We start from the raw sequence: 19,894 nt of genomic DNA, 5'->3' as shown, positions 1-19,894 counted from the left end.
CTTGCAGAATTCAAATGCAAAGTTACTGTTATTACTCGTACCTGTCGTCATGTTTTCCCCCTCATTTTTAATTACTTGTTTCCTGTCCTTGGGAGTGGATTGTTCAATCGGTAAAGTTTAACAAATAGAATCATCATTACGGCACGGTTCGTTGGTTGATTTTGTTTTCTTTCACGTATAAAACGTATCACCAGAATTCGTTTTACCTTTTGTGCTGTTTTGCTTCAACACCGCTTTAGATACTTTTTTGCGTCCTTGCTATCGTTGCCGAAGGTTTTTCCAAACCTGGTGAAATCGAAATTAAAGTACGCTCATTAGAACACCCTTGGCCTTGGTGGGAAAGGCATCCACCTACCTAAACATAGCACCAGGCACGTGCCCCTGATAGTTTGGCAGAAGGCCAATCGTTTTGTGATAGATTTCGTTCACCCTTGCGGACGGTTGGGACGTTCCGGCACCAGCCAGCGTTATTGGTTCCCAGTCGGTGCTTCGCCGATGGTTGTAGCTGTTGGTAAAATCACAGAGCGCTTTCGACGTTAGCGGTACGTTCGATTCACCGAACCTTGGCCAGAGGAAGGGTTTGTGGCCAGTGTATCCTGGGGGAAGATAAAGAAGATAAAATACGTGAGAAAACATACACAGATGAAAAGTTTTAATTGCTTCACACACTCGTAGCGTAAGACATCCTCCGTTTGCCTGTACTTTCAGAACGTCTCGACCAGAGCACAACCGTAAGTGCGTCCGATGTATACGATAACAAATGTAGATTTAAAATGCCATCACTTGCAAAAAAGGCACCCCTTAAACCTCGGGTTTTCCGCCCGAAAACAACATAACTGTCATTTGTATCGATCAAACTTCCAGGAAACATTGAGCCTGCATATTGAGAGTTTCCTTTTCTGCACAACAAAACGCAGCGGAACAGCGCTAAACTAGGCCAATGCTAATCCGGGCCGGCGCGTCAAAGCTGATTAAAAGTGAAACCGAGAAGACGTCAATCATGAGAAACTCTATGCAGAAAAAAGAATGCATCCGCAAAATAAGCATCATTCGAGCGGAGAACTGAGTAACTTTGTGTAATATAGTGGTTCACCTTGATTCCCAATCCTTCTGGGGGGGTGTATCAAGGGCACCGCCGCCGACTAAATATAATAATGCTAAGCAGTTCTTTCAAAAATCCTGTTTCTTCATGGCGTACATTCAGAACCTATTCAAAATTAAAAAGACTGCTATTTATTATTCACCTAAAACAAATATTCAACCATATTTGAAGAATAAAAAATGTTAACTTTGTACCATTCAACTCAACGCATACACATCCATTTGTTATAAGCTAGGAAGAAAGTTGCCTCTCAAATAATCCAGCCCATAGGCACGATTTATGGTTAGCTATGTACCGCTGGTAGCATTACCTAATTTAATCCACTTTTCCGGATGATCGTTCGGTAGGGCCATCGGTGGTGTATCACGGGAAAAGTACGGCAAACCCGGCAACGGTGGTAAATTTTCCATTGGAACCTCCTTAACCACGCTGAGCGCATCGGGACGTACCAATCTGAGAGGTATCTCATAATCATTCAATCGTAGCTGCAAGGACAAAAAAAAGGTCAACTATATGCATGGTACAGGAGCAAAGACGATCTACAGAACCTTGCCCAACGTACCATTCGTTCGCCAAGACTTCCTTTGGAAATGGTTGAAATTGGTTGTGCAACGCGATGGCGCAACCGTTTCAACTGTGCCCTGGTACGCTGACAGTCACGCTCAAACTCGGACAATCCTTCCGTCGTGGTGACCGCATACCGTTTGCCGAATTTATCCTTTGTTCGCGGTATGTATCCCTCGTAACCGGGCATCGGTGTGTGGTGATAGATCGTATCCCGCTGATCATCGTCCTCTCGTCGACGATCGTCATCATCTAGCTGGGTAGCTACGGGTTGTCGTTCAAGCTGAAGCGATTAAATTATGGAGGTGTAATTTAATCTCAGCAATGTCGGCAACCATGATACGTGCTTACGGAATACTCATCGTTTGTACGATCGGAAAGGATCAGCTTTTCCGAGTGGGCTACCGTCGGATCAATCAGCAGTCGATGGGTGAGCGATGAGTACGTATTACCGATGCGATACATATACTGTGGACAGTAGCCTGTGTAGCTGTAATTTAAAAACAAAACGGTAATTGTTAGAAAAAAATTCACATTTTTATTGAGGCTTTTAGCTTTAAACACTACATTCTCAACTCCGTCTTCGAAATGTTTAATTTGTTAAACAGATTTGATGGAGACGCCTGGTTACATTTAATGGAGACGCCTGGTAGTGCAAACTAAAAGGAGATTTTCTTTTATATTTACCAACTAAAAATATCTGCTCAGCTCAATATCTTGATTATTTAAGGACAATAATTGCGGCCATAAAATACAATCCATAAATACAGATGCATTCGGTTTGTCTGCATATCAAACATAGCATATTTAGTACGATCCTTAACTCATAAATTCACTCCCTAGCATTATTGATTATCAGAGCGTCTCATTGAACACAGCTGAGCCAATTCGCACAGGTTCAAGGTGAAACGGGCATCACCCAAACCGCAAACAATTTATTGCCAAACAGTAATTTGCACCCAACTACGAAGGTGTTAAAGAAACAAAAGAAAATAGAATGGCTTTTAGAAACAGAACTGCGGTTCAATAAATATGAAATCAACCACAAACTAGCTATGTCTGTCGTCCCCCAAAACCGGTTCCAGTGGGTTTTTTTTTTTTTGTTCATTGACGCATAGCGTGTCAGTTATAGCCGACGGTGGCATGAAAATGGCACACTATAGCGACATGCCCAGAGCGTGGGAAAAACCAGTCCTGTATGGGGTGGGCTGGTTGAAAGCGATGAAGAGGAAAAGAAATAAACAACACGTTCTTTACGATGAACTTGGCACAAAAATGCTACAGAACGGAATCGGTTAACACCTGCCTGCTGCTGAGGTAGGAAACGAACAATGTCACGGTGACATGCTAACACAGACACGAACACATAGTGAAGGGGGATGTTTATGAGACACCTTTCCGGCTGAAAAGATAAATCCATCAAATATCACTCACTGACTGAAGTACCATTTATAGACCATCAGGTATGTTAATAAGGGATCCTTTTTTATATAGCACTTTAATTACTTTCTCCTCATTCTGAGGACTAAGTTCTTTAATTTATCATAGAATATTTTCGAGGACTTACAGAATTTGTTAATAGAAACAATAACATTGAAGTCAGATCTGGATTCTGATAAGGATAAAGAGGATAATTTCAGGTGAAGTCTTTTCAATAAGAAATAAAATAGTTTAAAAATTAAGTTGTTTCAAAAATGCCATTACTGTAGCCCAAAGCTTTTTGAATGATTCTACGTTATTTTGAACCAGAGTCCATTTCTACTTAAAAATATTCTAAGGCATAGTTCCAATATTTGTAATTCATAGCGAAAAGGTACAAAACAAATGTCCAGATGTATCAAACTATCCATCTGAGTTATTATACAACTTGATCAGGGTCTGGCGGCCTGGACCGGAGATCAAATCCCATCCGTTCCCTCGGAATGTGGACTGACAATCCAACTACATGGTATTTGCGAGTCCAGGAAGCCATTCGATCGTCGGCGCGAGCCGTTAAGCCAAGAGAAATTATAGAACTTCACCGTTCTGAAGTCATTCTGCCTTTTCCGGCTTCTTTTGGTATGCTTGACTTACTCATTAAATACTCACCCGGGCATGAAATGTGGCTGAGGTGTTGAAACACGCCCTATATTTGGCAGCGACATTCTTGCAATATTTTAATTATTTACGATTTCCAACTATTCCAACGAACAACCTAATTTCGTGTTAAATTCACCCTAAAAATATGAAATAAAAACAGAAAACGATAATAGTCATGCACCTCTGGATACTGCTTCATTTCATTTCCGACACTGCAAAAATGCAATTCCCTATACGAAGGCAATTAACACTCTTCATCATAATTGGGTCGCCATTCAACGTCCTTTTATAGATATTTGTTGTTTTGCTAGGTGCAACACAGGTATTCACAACTAACCCGTTTCGAGGCACGCTTCCGGCACGCTTTGCACGCGTGTCTTGGCGCGTCGGAAATGACTTTAAATGAAGTTCTCGCCTGCTAAAACAAACACGGAAACACGATGGAACGGTTCGCAGAGCAGAAATTACGAAAAAAAACGAAAAGAAAAACACTTCAGTCTAAACGTAATTCAACAAAAGAAAATTTATTCCCCCTACAGCTGGGTACTGGAACTAGCGATTTATGTTTCGAAAAGCGACACCAGAGAGTATGTAGCACAACTGCACCACTAACTGATCAGATTTGAACTAATATTGCACTGGGCCCAACGAGATCGTTCCCCTTTGCTACGGTACTCGAGTCGACGACGCTTGCTGCGACCTGTTCGAGTAACACGGGTGAATTGAGCTACCAAAAAAGCAGCAATTCCGGACGAATCCTAGCGCACAACTGTTGGACATGGTAGGCTATGAAAAGTTCGATTGCTTCACGTGGCGAGCTTTTTTGTTGTTGTTTCTTTGGCTAGGAGGTACCAACAGCCAGTGTACTCAACCTCAACGGTCCCTACCTTCGCCGCGTACCACAATAATCCACGTGAAGGGTGGCCTCTGGGAGTGTTCAAATGCTCATGGAGCACATGAATGCTGCCGGCTGTTTCCGACTGTTTGAACGTAACGACTTGTTTAGCATGGAAAAGCTCACTTCAAGTACCACCGTTCGTTGCCGAAGGTAGTCCTCTTTGGGGGAGTTCCACCACAATCAACCGAAAAGAAAAGTTCGCAACATTGGGCCAACCGGTTTGCATTGCAAATGACACGAACGCACCACGATGTCTAATAAAATCATCCGCTTTATGTGTTGTGGAAGCGATCGAACGGTTTTCGTTTTTTGGTATGCTACTTTCTACGGTCCTGATGGATTCAGACTTCTGTTGAAAACTCTGTTAAGGATCTGGCACTTAAATTAAACGGCAATTTGTCTAGCTCAATATCTGCAACAAAGCCATCTAATCTAATCTTGCTAAATCTAATCTAATCTTCTTCGCTCTATGCACCAAAAAAGACTATATGCTAGTCCTTAGAATGACAAGCGTCTTAATAAACTGAGCTCTTTGAAAATGAAACAGTTTTCGATGTCTCTCTTTCTCGCGAACGAACGAAACACACAAATCATCCATCAGCTGACGATGTCACGTCTCTTACCTCGACCTGACCACAAGGCTGAGGAAAACCTGGTACCGTACAAAACTGCAGTGGAAGGACGCGCCAGTTCATAAATTGTCAATCATTCTGCAACTGCTCGAACTCCTACGTCCTACTGACGCAGGGCAGAAAACTCAAGAGAGAATTGTCGTGATTTATCGATCTACCACCATGTACTCTCGTCCCTTAATCAATTGGCTCATTGTAAATAAACGGCATGGTGGTTTTTTTTATTTGCTACTGCTCTGTTTTCCTTTGGGAGTTTTAATGCCCAGCTGGCATGCATCCGCGAGGTATGAAATCTGATCCACAAAGTACAGGCTTGGCGGTATTCTATGTCGTGTCTCCATTAACGCAATAAATAATTACAGATCGATGGATGATATAATGTTAAGAATTGTTTGATTCATCTAAAGAGTTGCTATTGGCTTATGTGTTTTTACAGCATGTTGATTAAGGCTCCAAATTTGGGAAACTAATAAAACTTTGGCCGTTCTATCAACGAAGTATATTTCCGATAGTAGAGGTTGAATTTTGCAGGGAGTTTCTTGATTACCAGGTTTAATCAATTCAACTGCTGCAACATAGTTCACTCTGTGAAGATCAACTAGGGAGGTCAGATCACGGCTAGTAAAGCTCTTGTATGTATTTAAAAGTGGCAGACACCACCACGTTAAATAGTCTGTCTCGTCTAGGGTGGAATGGTCAGTATGAGATTTGAACCCCGGTCCTGCAGTGTAAAGACCGATGTTGCCGCCACCGGCCACCGGATCGAAAAACGGCACTGGCGAAAATTATATTTACGACATCACTTAGAATTAACCGACAATATTTTCAGAGAGTTTTGACGACAAAGACGATGGCCTTATGAAATGGGAAAACGTACAAATATTTATTTCAACGATAGCAAAAGTTGCCAGTCAACTGCAATAAAATTGAAAGACCTTGATGTCCTTCAGAATGTTTGTGTAATTAAAATGTATCTTGTTTTTAGTTTAAAATGTAATGTCTCAAAATGTTGCATCTGGCTTTACTAAAGGATGAGTATTCATCTTCAAGGTCGTTTTCGTACTACAGTTACATAGCTTATGTTTGGTACATTGTACCATACTGTAGCAAACAAAACGTAGATAACGAATAAAGATAACAGACGTCATGAAGTCATACAATAATAATTCAATCCTCAAATAAAACAAGCCCCCTAACAACGATCGATCGATCGACATGTTTCAAATCGTGAGAAAATAATTACCTGTCTGTCTATGTGGACCTTTTCCATCTTGCCTGCCATGCAACGCAACATACCGTTGAATGGATGTCCTAAAATTAGTACAAATGCCCGTTATTGTGTCTTGCTCGTCATTCTGAGTAAGCCAGACCATTTACTAAAGCGTCATGATGTGCTAATTAGTTAAAGCATTCCCGCAATGCGTTACTCAATACACTTCAATTGTTTCTTCAGCTCGAACCATAACTTTGATGAGTAATCTTAGATTAAACGAAACACCGAAGATGATCAACCTGGAAGTTACTGCTGGATTCCAAGATTCCCGACGAACACATTCGGGTGACAAATATGGGCATAAGGGAATGAATCACATACTACCCACAGTGGATCACATAGGCCCACAGTGAAGGCGAAGGTGTGAATCGAAAGATCGGTCGAGATCAAATAAATACAAGATCAGACCGGCAGTACCGTGTTAGTCGTTGTTTCGATCGTCCAGGAAGAAGGCATAACGTGTTGTGTTGCGAAAATCAATTGACCGCATTTCGTGATTTCGAGCAAAATGGTTCCAAAAATTAAAGTGAGTTGTTCGTTTGATTGCTTTGTATGTTAAGCATCGATCGTTTTGTGCTCAATTTACTGATGTGTAATTCTTTTCCATCGCTACAGATAACACTTTTGGTTTGTGCTTTTGCTGCAGTACTTAGTGAAGTTCACAGTGCACCAAATCAACTTAAAAAGGACACATCAACACACCAAGGAAATGTAGCTCCTTTACCAGCCACATATCTTCCACCTCCTACCACGGTAAAACAATCGATTGAAGCCGAACGATTAGTGCCAAGTGGACACACTAAGGCACACGAAAATCCACAGCATCAACCATCACGTACGAAACGAGCCATCATCTTCCGGCCATTGTTCGTTTATCGACAGCAGGAGATTAAGAAGCAAAAACTAAAAGCTATGCGCGAACAACAGCAGCAACAGCAGTGGCAGCAGCAGAATCAACAGCAACAATCGGCGGCCTGTGCTGCTTGCCAGCAACAGTCGCACCACCCTACCTCCAGAAAGCCTGTTCGATACTATGCCCAGCAGTATCCGTACCAGCGATGGTAGTAAACAAAAAAGAATGGCTGTAATTTGACCGTATGCGAAAATCATGACTAACGAGAATCTCATTATCATGCGCTTCTCAAACCGTGCAGATGAGATGATCGTGTTTGCTATTTATTTGTGAAGTGGATAATGTTCTGCAGTTGTAATTTATTTTTTCAATAAAATATTATGTAAACAATTTTCAATACTGTTCGGTGTTGTTGCGATTTTGTATGCCAATTAGGCAATTCAACCTTACCTTTGAGTTGAAAATAGCGAAACGTCTATATATTTAGAAATTTACCACGTGCGTCAATCAGTTATTCACATTCACATTTACATATTTTGGTGGATCTAAATTTTGGGTGGCCGGTGGCGAGAATGAATCTGAGTTGTAGTTCCCATCTCGTGATAAATGAGGTCTCTTGAAAAATCAGATCAAGACAAATTAATTATTAGGTTAATATGCTTCCTGGAGGATGAGGCCTTGCTTAGTTGGCTTCCTGGAAGATGATGCCTCTTATACTCGGATGTTCGGACCGTCGCCTGCTGTCGTATGCTGACTTCGAATAAAATCAGGTTCAATAAACCAACGATGGCATGCCAGGATCTCTCAAGATTGTGCATCGTGGATGGACTACGAAAATCCTTCGACTGCAAGAACTCTTAGTAAGACAAGGTCCTTTGAAACCAAAAAAATACTTCAACGATAAGTTCTCGAAGGATAGGAAGGAATTAACAACGACCCTTGGTATAGGAGGCCTCCTGGAAAACGAAGCCCTGGAAAGCGAAGCGAAACGAAGACGATATATTTAGTGTTGAGAGGCTTACTCTCAACACTAAATATATAATAAATTGTAGCAAAACAAAACAATATACATAATTTGTTTGGATAGAGTGTTTGAATTAGTTTTACTAGCACAGAAAAGCAAAATGGTCACAAAATTATATAATTTAAGTATGTAAATTTGAAATTTAAATTATCTTTTCACAATTACACCGACCACTGTTCAGCGATGAAACGGTTCTCTTTTCCGTCGCTGAATGAACTGTGGTATTGAAAAAATGTCAACACAATCATTTGACAGCTGTTCCATGCACTGTGTTTTGTTGCGTGATTTCTTTCTGCACCCGTTGAATTCCATAACTTTGTTGGGGCATTTTTACTGAAAGTATTGTGTAAAATTTACTACGAACAACACAGCAATCATGCTATCCAGAGCGTGTAGACTTGTGTCTAAAAATGCCCTAAACAGAAGAGTTGTCTGTGTGCAGGTAAGCATGCATATCCCTCAATACACCGGGCATTTGAACTATTGATACAAGCGAATTGTTTTTTTTTTTTGCATTGCTTCAGGAAGCAATAACATCAAACCCATCATCATGCTACCAGTCGCGATCACGAAATTACAGCATTGCATCTGGAAATGGTTTACATGGGACAGTTATTAAACCTTCTACGCTGTTAGGTACGAGATTCTCCGCCATCAAACCGATTACGGCGGCAGTGTTGGTGAGAAACCTCAGCACAGGAGATGGAGATAAAACGGACCTGCTGAACATCATCCCGGAACCGCCGACGATTCCGCAAGCTGGAGGACCAGAAATTGCTGATATCGTAGCCGGCGCTGAACCAGCGTTTGCTTCCCTCGGTTTGGGCGGTTGGACACCGGTCGGTATTGTGCAAAACTGTATGGAATTTCTGCACATCGGACTTGATCTACCGTGGTGGGGTTGTATTGCCATCGGAACGGTAGTCGTACGAACGTTGCTGTTCCCGCTCGTTATTGCATCACAGCGCAATGCGGCTAAAATGAACAATTACATGCCGCAGCTCCAGGTGCTACAGATGAAAATGACCGAAGCCCGCCAAGCAGGAAATGCTATCGATTCGGCACGTTACGGCCAGGAGATGGTTCTGTTCATGAAGGAGAAAAAGCTAAACCCATTGAAAAACATGCTGGTACCACTGGCCCAAGCACCTATTTTCATCTCCTTCTTCATGGGTCTGCGCGAAATGGCTAATACGCCGGTTGAATCTATGCGCGACGGTGGACTGTTTTGGTTTACGGATTTAACGATTTGCGACCAATTTTACGCACTCCCGATCATCACCAGTCTTACCCTCTTGGCTACCATCGAACTCGGTACGGACAGTGCACGCATGTCGGCAGCAAATATGCAGACGGCCAAGTACATACTTCGCGCTTTACCGCTGTTCATCTTTCCGTTTACCATCAACTTCCCGGGAGCGATCTTGTGCTACTGGGCGTGCAGTAATTTCTTCTCCCTGGTTCAAGTCGGCTTTTTGCGGATACCGAAAGTGCGCGATTTTTTCAAAATCGATCGTATCGTAACACACAAGCCGGAAACGCTCCCAATTAAGAAGAAAGGATTTACCGAGGGCATCAAGGAATGTAAGGGAATATTGTGTGATATAACTTGAAGAAATGAAAGCATGGATTCTAACTTACCTGCGATTCTGTTTTGCAGCCTGGACGAACATGAAAATCAGTAAAGAGCTGGAAGAGCGTGCCCGCGTTGATGAGATTCGCTTCCAAAAGGCTGGCAAAGGACCGTTGGTGAAGACGTACAAATACGATCCCACTGCACCACGACCGGGCACATCCAATGCAGTAAATGCAAAGAAACGGTAATGCAAATTCTCGCACGATCGGCCACCCGGTCGGCTCCAACACTACAACTGCTACCACTACACCAGTAGTGTAAAACCAAACCTTCAACAGTAGCCGTAATAAAATCGAGCCCGTAGACGACGGTATCCCCTACTGTGAGCTTCGATTTATTTCAAAGGCGTTCCGATACACTGATTAATTACTTCCATCAGATGAGTGTTTTCCAGTGCGGCCGCCACGCGCTCTTTATCGGTCAGCTGCTTATTCACGGAGTGCTCGGATGCATGTGTGCCCGGATTAATTTCTACCGACACTTTAAATCGAGGCGGCAATGCGCGCAGCAGCTTCACGCGAATCGATAATCCGATCAGCGTTGCCATGCTACAGTGTGGGATCGTTGGTGTGAATAGGATGCTGACGCTGTTTTTTTCGTTATCCACGGTAATAAGACTTTGCTCCAGGACGTGAAGTTCCTCGAGTGTAAGCGGATGTTCCGGATCGTTTATGTTGCGGATCAGATCTGTGAAACAAACAACGAAGGCGCTAGAAAAATGGTGCTCCTATTCGGCACATTCGCATCGCTGCGTACCGAAAATCTCTCGCTCATCGAACGGATCCACCACATCCTCGTCCTCATCGTCCTTCGTAAGCTTTCGATCTTCACACTTTTTGTACACATTTGGATTGATATTTTCCAATTCCGCCATGATCAAAGCGGTCTGCAACACCAAAACAAAATTTACTGCGCTGTAGCTGTCCGATTTCAGCGAACCGGTTCAAACCCGGTTGATGTTTTGCTTTCGCATCCAGCTGTCACCACTGACAGCTATGCCGGCTGTCAAACGGCACAACTCGACGCAAACCGTCTGTGGTAATCAAATCCGCAATTCATTGTACGTTCTTCATCAAGCAAGGTTTACCGTGTTTTGATACAGCATTCTGCCCCGTTTTGTTAGCGTATATAATAACAATACCTTTCGATAGTGTTTGAACATGTCGTCCCGATACGATCGTGCTATTACCGTCTTCTCGCCCGACGGCCACTTGCTCCAGGTGGAGTACGCACAGGAAGCGGTCCGCAAGGGATCGACTGCAATTGGTGTGCGCGGTAAGGATGTTGTGGTGCTTGGCGTGGAAAAGAAATCGGTCGCAAAGCTGCAGGAAGAGCGTACCGTCCGGAAGATCTGTCTGCTCGATCATCACGTCGTGATGGCGTTCGCAGGCCTAACAGCCGATGCCCGTGTGCTGATCAATCGCGCCCAGGTACAGTGCCAGTCTCACAAACTCTCGGAGGAGGATCCCGTTACGCTAGAGTACATCACCCGGTACATTGCCGAGCTGAAGCAGAAACACACGCAAAGCAACGGACGTCGCCCGTTCGGCATTTCCTGCCTGATCGGTGGCTTCGACTATGACGGTGTGCCGCATCTCTACAAAACCGAACCGTCCGGTGTGTACTGCGAGTGGAAAGCGAATGCAACGGGCCGTTCGGCAAAGACGGTACGCGAGTTTCTCGAGGAGCACTATTCGCCGGCCGCCGTCAGTACGGAGGAGGGTACGATCACGCTAGCCATACGGGCACTGCTCGAGGTGGTGCAGTCGGGACAGAAGAGCCTCGAGGTAGCAGTGATGCGGCGTGACGAACCGATGAAGATGCTGGACGCGCAAACGATTGAAGAGTACGTGAAAAAGATCGAGCTAGCGAAGGAGGAAGAGGCGGAAAAGAAGAAGGCGAAGAAGTGATTTATCCTCGCGGTATCGCGGTATTTTCAAACTGCACTGTCATGTTTTTTAGCGTATAATTTCGCGAAGGACTTTACGAGGATCAAGTCTGTTTGTGGTGGTTGATATAAAATATTGCATTGTAATCACTGAATACACTTGCTGATGATGATGATGGAATATGGATGACTTGGTTGGATTCTTTGACTAACGCAGAGTTGAGTGAGGGATTCCGAAATGTGTTTGTAGATTGCGTCCTATGTACTTTTGTTAGTCTGCATATGCCTAGGATGATGCATATATGAGATGAGTCGCTAAAATCTATTTTTATCCTAATGAAAATCTTTCACAAGATCTCAGTATCAGGATGCACCATCCCCTGCACACTGCGGGATTTTTACTTGCTACTATTACAAGTTGTGTCTAAATTATGAGCTTAATTATCATTACCAAAAGCGGCTTGATCTAATGAGACTCCAGCAATTGAGCTTCCTTCAACAGAGTACAGATGAATGGTACAGACTACATCAGAGAATATGGACCAGTCTCGCTCAGCTGGATCAGCTTCGCTCAGAACGCATCAGAAAGTAAAACTATACGATCATGTACTATACTCAGAAACCATGTGTAACAGCGTTGGATGTTCCGGGATTTGCGATTTTCTCTTTTTCATTGGAAAAACATTGTCCCGTTAACATCTGCGTTGTGTAGAAATCTACCTTCGATGTCTCGGAAATGAGTTTACGAGTTCGAACAACCCACGGAGACGCATCTGAAGTTCGTCGCTTAATTTTTTCCCAATACCTAGGTCCAATCATCATTTAGTAATATACTATTTCTCAGTTCAGGATAACCACAGTTACTGCTTTCTTTTTAAAAAAAGTACAAAACAAAATGCTTTATTTCCTCTTAAAATTATTCAAACATATCTTCCTGATCAGTCGGGTATCTATAAATGCGTTTGTAATTCGGGATACTTTGCAAACACGCACGCAGCAAAAAGCTTCACTCAACCCCACACATTTGGTACAAACAGCTTTTTCTTTCTTGGTCGTTGTGTGGTTGTTGTTGTTGCTGGGATTGTCGTTTCTAGAGGTGGTTGAACGGCATCTTGTCGTCTAAAAAATGAAATGACAAATTAATAATATTATTTCTAAGATCTGAGGGGATTCTTATACATACCTGTTGTAATAGTATGTAGAACCATCGTTACGATTCTTCCAACCATTCAAACCACCATCAGCACTGCTCGGGTAACCATTATAGTAGTAACGATTGTAATAGTTATTCCACTTCCATCCAAGGTAAGGATCTCTCCAACCATTTCTAGAACTCGAAGCGGATCGATGATCCTCATACCCGGGCACACCGTAATAGTTTGGATTTCCGGTGTAATAGGCTACATTTTGTGATTCCGCAGCGGACGGAATATTTGCAGTATTTGGTTGTTGATAGGTACTGTAGCCATTTGCGGTTGGTCTGTTGGGTATTACGGATAAATTAAATGTATTATTTCACTGATATAGGAACTATTTGAACGCACGCACCGTATCCGAGAATCCGAACCGTAATAATACTGTGAGGTTGGATAAAAGAATGGGGTTGCCCCGACACTGCCGATCCATCGGAAAGTAGCCCAATAGTACAGCACAGCAAACGCAAGTGATCCCACCACACCACGACGACGATGTTTCCGCCCAGAAGCCATATTCTCAACTGTCCCTGAAATGGTCCAATTGCACCTACTTTTGATCTTTCTTTTTTGGCCCCGTTCATCCACTCTCACCACACCCGGTTCCCGGTGAAGCTGGTATGAGGGGACCTACTACTTCTGGCCGAAGGTACAGATGTTGGTGGAATGCATTAGCACCTTCCGGAGCAGGAAATGATCGCCTTCTTCTTCCACTTCGGAGGTGAAGGAGGCGCAAGAAGGGGGTGCTAAATGATGAACGTACGCAAAAACACTGCTTGCTAGACTATTTTGTTGTGCTAGAATGCTCGATGCCGTTAAGCTCTAAAGCACAGAATGCAGTTTAGGAATTTGGGGCGTGTGAGATACATGAATCAACAACAATGTTGTAAAGGATGTTTGTAAGTGCATGCTTATGAGCAATTTTCCCACTTCTTAAAGCACAGATAATGGTGATGAGATACGCTCAGAGAAAGCGAATGTGTGAACCTTTCCCTTACCTTCCGAGCGTTTCACACTCTCGCGGTGACCTGAAAAATCCCGGATGAACTTGAAGAACATGTGCCGACATAAGGTGCGTTCTAATTCGCAGCATATTGCTAGGGAGTGTGGTCCACATCGGCCGTTGGGGCGACTATTTTTATAGCAATTCAAACAAGCAACCCTCTGCTACGATTCCCCAAAGGAACGGAACCATTTTATCTTAAGGGTGCAAAATTCGGAACCTTGCTTCTAATTATCAAACGAGTTCAGAATTCCATATTTTTCGCACATCATCGTAAGACACAGGGGACACACGCACACACGCAAAACTCATCCACCTATTATAAATAGATATCGTACGATTTTATTTTTGCCTTAATTTACTAACATTTATCACAACACACGGAAGGCTTCAGGAATAGAAAAAACACTGTGCCGGACATTTCACCGGACACGTTGCTTCTTGATCTGCTGCTGCCGGTATACGAACAGCGGACGGAAGATGAGGGCACGTTTGCTTCGACTGTGCGAGACATTCGACGATGTGTCGGTCGATTCGATGGAGCCTAATGAAGCACCTACTGTGGAACTTTGCTCCAACGGAAGCACGTGCAAGTTGGTATCGAGAAGCTGCCTGTTCTCGAACGTTGTTGGTGCACTTTCCACTGCTAGTAGTGAGCTGCATAGCAATAGCACCAGGAAAATTACCGCTTGTGAAATCTGCAATGGGAAAGTATACCATTAATTAAGCAATTCATTAACCTGGATCAAATTACTCTTACCTTTAGTTTACTTTTCATTTTAAATCCTCTTTTTTTGGGGTATTTTATATATTTTTTCCACACTTAAATCACCAAAACTGCCACGTGCAACGGTGCGATCCAAAATTCCGTCCGCACTATGTCTCTGCTTTGCTGAAACTGATGTTCCCTCCGAAACAAAGCATAGTAATTTATACTTCGTGAGACGCGATCGCCTTCAATGCGATCGCCATCATTTAGCACCTTTTTTTCTGTTGCTGTCTGTTGCTATTACAGATTTTGCTGGATATATGCTTGGTTGGTCAAATCGATCCCAATCCCGACGACAGCGAACTGTCACGGTGACACGGACCATACGTAATTGCTTGATTTTCCAATCGCTGGCCGACATTGAGTCAGCGACCAGATGGTGCGCTTGAGGATGTGACTTAAGCGATGTATCATGCAAAGCTATTTTTAGAACTAACACTAATGAAGGGCGCGAAAGCTCACAGCATAGTTGCATGATAATGGTGCGGGTGATTTCAACGGAATTGTCCTTTCAATGGTATAGGCTTTTAAGCGAAGCTTTGAAAAGGGGTTGCATGTAAAATGATCTGAATAGATCGTAGAGGCAAAGGGAACAATTTTGCAAAAGTTTGCATATTTCATTAACAATCGCCCCTTTGGTATCATTGACCCGGTACCAGGCGCCTCCATCAACTCCATCGAAAATGTTACTGAAGTAAACAGACAGAATCTGAAGGTCCTTGAAGTGGCTAAGAAGAAGTAGTCCCTTTAAAAAAACGAGCCCTTCAAGTTGCATGACCGTGTCACTGGGCCGCGTGAAGATTGTTTAACACATTCTATGCTACACATGCTACCTGCACCGAACAAACAGCTGCTGGCCCTGAATGGTTAGTGGACGTTGTACGAGAGATTGCTGACAGTATGTTTTGTCATCGATCAAGTTCGTCCGCCCTACAAAGCAAAGAAGGTTTATTGGAAATTGAGTCATTGATTGAAAATGAAATGCTGCCACTGATGACTAGCATTTCATTTTACCAACCCCGTTAAACCCGTATTAACTGGATTTAGTACGATCGTAACTTCGAACAACAACGTAAGTAGTGAAATCCGAAGGCGCATTGTTCAAGGGAATCGTGCCTACTACGGACTCTACACACTCCTATGTTCCAGAAGATTCCAACAACACACGAAATGCACTGATTTACCATACGTCCGGTAGTCCTCTACGGGTACGATTCTTCCACTATGCTGACGGAGGACGGCAATTCACTCGCCATTTTCAAGCGGCGGATAAAGACTAAAGACTAACATTGGCGGTGTGTGCGAGCAGGGCGTGTGGCGAAGGAGAATGAACTACGAGCTCGCTGAGCTGTTTGGCGGTGCTGATATTCTGACGGCAGTCAATACACGTTATGAGGATGTCCGAATCTCTTAAAAATTCTTCACAGTAAAACGTGTATTTTCATTTCTTTCACATATTTCACAAACAGCTTCCACATGCACGTAGTTGAACGTGTTGTGTTGCCCAATAAATAGCTCTATTTGACTTCGCATTTTATTCCTTTTTCACGACACCAGGATACAATTTTTCACCTGCTTGTATTGCGATTTCACTTTTAACTTGTTCCTGCTCCCTTTATACTTTATCGTGGTATCGTAAGTGAAGCTGGCACCACTTGGTATCGTAAGTGAAGCTGGCTGGGAGATTGGTAATCTCCTCATCCGACAGGTAAAACAGCTAGCAGTAGTAGCAATAGGAGCAGCATCACATTCTTACATACAGTTAGTATATGCACACACAGCGATGAATCGTTAAACTATTGCATGCCGTCGAATGCATTGAAACGTTTTTTTTTCTTCTCTTCCAGTTATTCGATTTCCGTTTTGCATTCAAGCCTCTTGCTTCTTCTGTTTTTCTCTTTATATTATTTAAATTTGGAGAATTTTTTATTTACTTGCGGTTCATATATGAAAAAGTTAAACAATTAAGTTCGTTAAATTGGCTGAGAAACATACCGTTTTACCATTTTGTAACTCATTTTCACATACTTTCACTACCCTCATCGACGTTGAAGGGATATAAAAATAGTTTCGATCCAGGTTTCTATTCAGGTTTCACGTTCTTTTTAAAAGTTGACTTTCGTTATGCTCACCAGCGTCGAGTGTGTAAATATTGGCGAGAAAGCGGATGCGCTCCCATTTCTTTCGTTATTGATGATCATTCACGAAAACGGATTCTCTTTCCCTTTGGGGCTTGCCTTTCACGTATTAAGGGTAATATATTTTTATTTGCAGAATGCTAGCGGATTTGATTTGTATTTTTTGTTTTTTTGTAACGCATTTCTTCCTCGCTTTGGATGCAGCATTGTTTCAAGATGTGATGCTTAAGGGTTGGCTTCCAGCTTTGCACTACAAATTGGGGAAACAATTTACGCCCTCGTCGTGCCGTGGTGAGCGCGCGCGCGCGTTATTCGATTGTAAAAATTATTTCATTTTTTGTTTGCTTGCTTAAAACGATTACCGTTCCCGTTCGTAACATGCTTTTGCTTAGTGGAGAGGTCCACAATATCATGACAAAAGGTGATGGCATGAATCAATTTCTAATACATTTCTTTCTCTCAATGTTTGCTACTGAATGGGATGTCCTTATACACACCACCTTTCCAAGTGTCCCCTCACGGCATGCACATGAATCTTGTTCGTTTTTTTTCTTGTTATTTTCATTTCGAAACACTTGCACACGAAAGCATCCGACAGCAGCTTACACATGTAGTAGCAGTTCAAAGCAAACCGAAGCAAAATGTGGGCAGTGCAGTGGTTTGCTTTTTTGTTCCGGTGCAATCCGCTGAATAATGATGATTACCAAAAATTGTTCACACACACACACGTTCATTTTCATTTTTGTTTGTTCTGCATAATTTATACGACACTTCGTACTGTGTTTGTGTGTGTGTATATCCTCTGTACTGGTTGTCCGTTTGCTTTGTCGCTTAATTATGTTTCTTCTATAGGTGTGTTTTGTTATGCTATTAATAATCGTTCGTATAAATAAAACTCATAAATATCTCTAGCTTTATAACGCGCCGTTCCGGTTTTGTTTTTCTTCCCCCTCGCACCCATATACCACCCTCCCTCTTTGCTTTTAGTTTCTGTTTTCTAGTTGTACCCACATAATAGTTCACGTGTCTATTTTTCTTTTTAAAACTACAATTAGTTGCAATTAAGGCTAGCTGTTTTTTGTTTTGTTTTTCTTTTTCTGTTTGCTCAAGTTCGTGTTATGCGACGTATCGTGTCTGTGTGTGTTTTTTTGCTCATTTAATCGAAGTAACGAAGTGTCGGGTCGATTTAGTTTTGCCCCATGCCTGGCGGCGCTAGCCTAACATAAATGCATTAGAATCCAGCCACAGTTACGATAAACCACACGCCTCTCGCACATATAGCTTTAATTTCCATTTCGACGATCTAGGCCAATTCGAAGCTGCGAAGCGAATGATCATCTTTTATTGCTCCCCCCTTACTCCGTTGGGCAAAATTGTGAAATTCATTTATGCATTTCGCATAAACACACACACCGTATCTGTCACTCAAATTGTGGTTTAAATATGTTACTTGAATTATCCGGTTTTAAATTATAAATAACAAAAATATTAAACAAAAAAAAAGGATAAAGTTTTTCAGTAGTAATCGTCAAGCTACAGTGAAATGTCCCTATTCGCAAGATATACGGGAGCAGCCTGCTTAAGGAAGAAAAGGGGACGCTATTACCTACGGCAATACATCCCCGTAACGCACTGAAACAGTAGCTAAAGCGCATCATTATGTCGTCAATAAAGATAATAATAATAATATTAATAATAATAATTATAATAGTATAAACGCGACCGTGAACGCGTCCTTGCGAAGTGCACCAGTCTACATTATTAAACGAGTGGAAACAAACAAAAACAAAACAAACAATAATAGACGGCTGGGTACAGTATAGCGAACTAGCACACCGGATTTTGGTTTCGGGCGGAATCTTCTTCCGCTTTTCGCGCCGGCAAGGAAGGATATTTCACCAACAAAATAAAGGGGGAAAGTCGTTCTACGCACGTTTACGCAGTGTTGCGTGTATGTGTGTGTTGTTGTTGCTGCCGATTTAAAACAGACGCGCACGTCGTTTCATGTCATTGCGCTTCCACTGGGGCATACGGTAAAATTCGGGCCGCGTACATTGTAGAATCGCTTCGAACTCAACATCCGATAGGTGACGCTGCAAAAACAGACAGGGATATAAAAAAAAGTTGATCGTGCAGCGCCCGCCACCCCTACTACCTACCTCTAGATTACATCGATCGACATCCGACGGCAATCGGTAGTTGGTGATTAGTAGCAGATGGTAGGGATAAATTTTGGCCGGTTCGTGCACCAGCATCGAGTGGGCCATGTTGGGCAAGCTGCGACGTGTCGGTTGCTGCGGGTAGTGATAGGAAAGTGCACCGGAGTACGTGCTGGAGGCAGGAATTTCTGCACCCAGCGCACGACGATCGCCCTCGGTTATGGAATCGCCGGAAACTGAAACGTAACCAGCCGGCATATGGTTAGCGATAGTATGGGACACTCGATGTTTTTTTTTTTTACAGACGCAGGCGCCAATTCCAGAAACTTACTGTCACTTTTGCCGCAGCTAAACTCCGTACTGTGGGTCTTGTCTCCGAGTCCGCTGAATGAGAAGTCCTGCAATGGATTGTAACGAAGCGTGTGTTAGCATAATTCAAACCAATGAGACAGTTTTTTCCCATTTTACAGAAAGGAAACAAATAAATACACAAAAATGACATTCACATGCACAAGCTGAAACTGTACAGTTTAAAAGATTAATTTAAATAACATACACACTCCTATCTAGGTGATGCAAAAGCCAGGCAAATATGTGTTAGTGCGTCTAATTAGTCGATCGATCAGTAAAAAGCAATTCCAGCAGTGGTTGAAAATAGAAAGAAAAACAAAATTATACAAAAT

At 42.7% G+C, this 19,894-nt stretch overlaps 7 protein-coding genes across 11 annotated transcripts in view; 3 read left to right on the top strand and 4 right to left on the bottom strand.

Annotated features, from left to right (window-relative positions):
* Positions 1-223: 223 nt before the first annotated feature.
* On the bottom strand, positions 224-3,810 carry LOC126562632 (UPF0605 protein CG18335-like). Its single transcript, XM_050219188.1, has 6 exons — positions 3,755-3,810; positions 2,018-2,156; positions 1,665-1,949; positions 1,413-1,587; positions 356-596; positions 224-285 (listed from the first exon to the last, which is right to left on the bottom strand). Exons 1-6 carry the CDS (start codon positions 3,808-3,810, stop codon positions 225-227), a joined length of 957 nt encoding a protein of 318 aa, XP_050075145.1. The 3' UTR covers position 224.
* A 3,246-nt stretch (positions 3,811-7,056) lies between these two features.
* LOC126563220 (uncharacterized) lies at positions 7,057-7,613 on the top strand. The gene is made up of 2 exons (XM_050219848.1): positions 7,057-7,074; positions 7,164-7,613. The coding sequence occupies exons 1-2, from the start codon at positions 7,057-7,059 to the stop codon at positions 7,611-7,613; spliced, it is 468 nt and encodes a 155-aa protein (XP_050075805.1).
* Positions 7,614-8,071: 458 nt separating this feature from the next.
* On the top strand, positions 8,072-10,250 carry LOC126560999 (mitochondrial inner membrane protein OXA1L). The gene is made up of 3 exons (XM_050216949.1): positions 8,072-8,146; positions 8,950-10,009; positions 10,086-10,250. Exons 1-3 carry the CDS (start codon positions 8,072-8,074, stop codon positions 10,247-10,249), a joined length of 1,299 nt encoding a protein of 432 aa, XP_050072906.1. The 3' UTR covers position 10,250.
* A 124-nt stretch (positions 10,251-10,374) lies between these two features.
* On the bottom strand, positions 10,375-10,935 carry LOC126563196 (MIP18 family protein galla-2). The gene is made up of 2 exons (XM_050219822.1): positions 10,818-10,935; positions 10,375-10,748 (listed from the first exon to the last, which is right to left on the bottom strand). The coding sequence occupies exons 1-2, from the start codon at positions 10,933-10,935 to the stop codon at positions 10,396-10,398; spliced, it is 471 nt and encodes a 156-aa protein (XP_050075779.1). The 3' UTR covers positions 10,375-10,395.
* Positions 10,936-11,209: 274 nt separating this feature from the next.
* On the top strand, positions 11,210-11,993 carry LOC126562861 (proteasome subunit alpha type-7-1). Its single transcript, XM_050219454.1, has one exon. The coding sequence runs from the start codon at positions 11,222-11,224 to the stop codon at positions 11,969-11,971; it is 750 nt and encodes a 249-aa protein (XP_050075411.1). The 5' UTR covers positions 11,210-11,221; the 3' UTR covers positions 11,972-11,993.
* A 966-nt stretch (positions 11,994-12,959) lies between these two features.
* On the bottom strand, positions 12,960-13,658 carry LOC126560998 (uncharacterized). Its single transcript, XM_050216948.1, has 3 exons — positions 13,498-13,658; positions 13,133-13,429; positions 12,960-13,068 (listed from the first exon to the last, which is right to left on the bottom strand). Exons 1-3 carry the CDS (start codon positions 13,656-13,658, stop codon positions 12,960-12,962), a joined length of 567 nt encoding a protein of 188 aa, XP_050072905.1.
* A 5,373-nt stretch (positions 13,659-19,031) lies between these two features.
* Positions 19,032-19,894, bottom strand: part of LOC126561634 (actin-binding LIM protein 2) — a 74,195-nt gene continuing 73,332 nt past the window's right edge. For 4 of the 5 annotated variants that reach the window (XM_050217903.1, XM_050217902.1, XM_050217906.1 and 1 more), the window contains 3 exons: positions 19,543-19,609; positions 19,212-19,447; positions 19,032-19,145 (listed from right to left, as the gene is read on the bottom strand). In XM_050217903.1, coding sequence (XP_050073860.1) covers positions 19,032-19,145; positions 19,212-19,447; positions 19,543-19,609 — 417 coding nt within the window. Of the gene's footprint in view, positions 19,146-19,211; positions 19,448-19,542; positions 19,610-19,894 lie in introns of those variants that run through there. The other variant, XM_050217905.1, reaches the window with a different exon arrangement.

Source organism: Anopheles maculipalpis, chromosome 3RL (assembly GCF_943734695.1).
Source record: "Anopheles maculipalpis chromosome 3RL, idAnoMacuDA_375_x, whole genome shotgun sequence".
Classification (NCBI taxonomy): Eukaryota; Metazoa; Arthropoda; class Insecta; order Diptera; family Culicidae; genus Anopheles; species Anopheles maculipalpis.
Note: the sequence above shows the minus strand (reverse complement) of the source record. Positions and strands in the feature narration are given on the sequence as shown.

Bases quoted from the DNA above. Each gene is read 5' to 3' on its own strand.
- LOC126562632 (XM_050219188.1), bottom strand. From the start codon at position 3,810: ATGTCGCTGCCAAATATAGGGCGTGTTTCAACACCTCAGCCACATTTC. The intron at 2,157-3,754 runs GTGAGTATTTAA...TTTAAATTACAG, and splicing joins CAGCCACATTTCATGCCCGG to CTACACAGGCTACTGTCCAC. The intron at 597-1,412 runs GTAATGCTACCA...ATCTTCCCCCAG, and splicing joins GGAAAAGTGGATTAAATTAG to GATACACTGGCCACAAACCC.
- LOC126560998 (XM_050216948.1), bottom strand. From the start codon at position 13,658: ATGGCTTCTGGGCGGAAACATCGTCGTCGTGGTGTGGTGGGATCACTT. The intron at 13,430-13,497 runs GTGCGTGCGTTC...AATACCCAACAG, and splicing joins GGTTCGGATTCTCGGATACG to ACCAACCGCAAATGGCTACA. The intron at 13,069-13,132 runs GTATGTATAAGA...TTCATTTTTTAG, and splicing joins TCTACATACTATTACAACAG to ACGACAAGATGCCGTTCAAC.
- LOC126563196 (XM_050219822.1), bottom strand. From the start codon at position 10,935: ATGGCGGAATTGGAAAATATCAATCCAAATGTGTACAAAAAGTGTGAA. The intron at 10,749-10,817 runs GTACGCAGCGAT...TTTGTTTCACAG, and splicing joins CGATGAGCGAGAGATTTTCG to ATCTGATCCGCAACATAAAC.
- LOC126562861 (XM_050219454.1), top strand. From the start codon at position 11,222: ATGTCGTCCCGATACGATCGTGCTATTACCGTCTTCTCGCCCGACGGC.
- LOC126560999 (XM_050216949.1), top strand. From the start codon at position 8,072: ATGAGGCCTTGCTTAGTTGGCTTCCTGGAAGATGATGCCTCTTATACT. The intron at 8,147-8,949 runs GTATGCTGACTT...GCATTGCTTCAG, and splicing joins TCGGACCGTCGCCTGCTGTC to GAAGCAATAACATCAAACCC. The intron at 10,010-10,085 runs GTAAGGGAATAT...TCTGTTTTGCAG, and splicing joins TACCGAGGGCATCAAGGAAT to CCTGGACGAACATGAAAATC.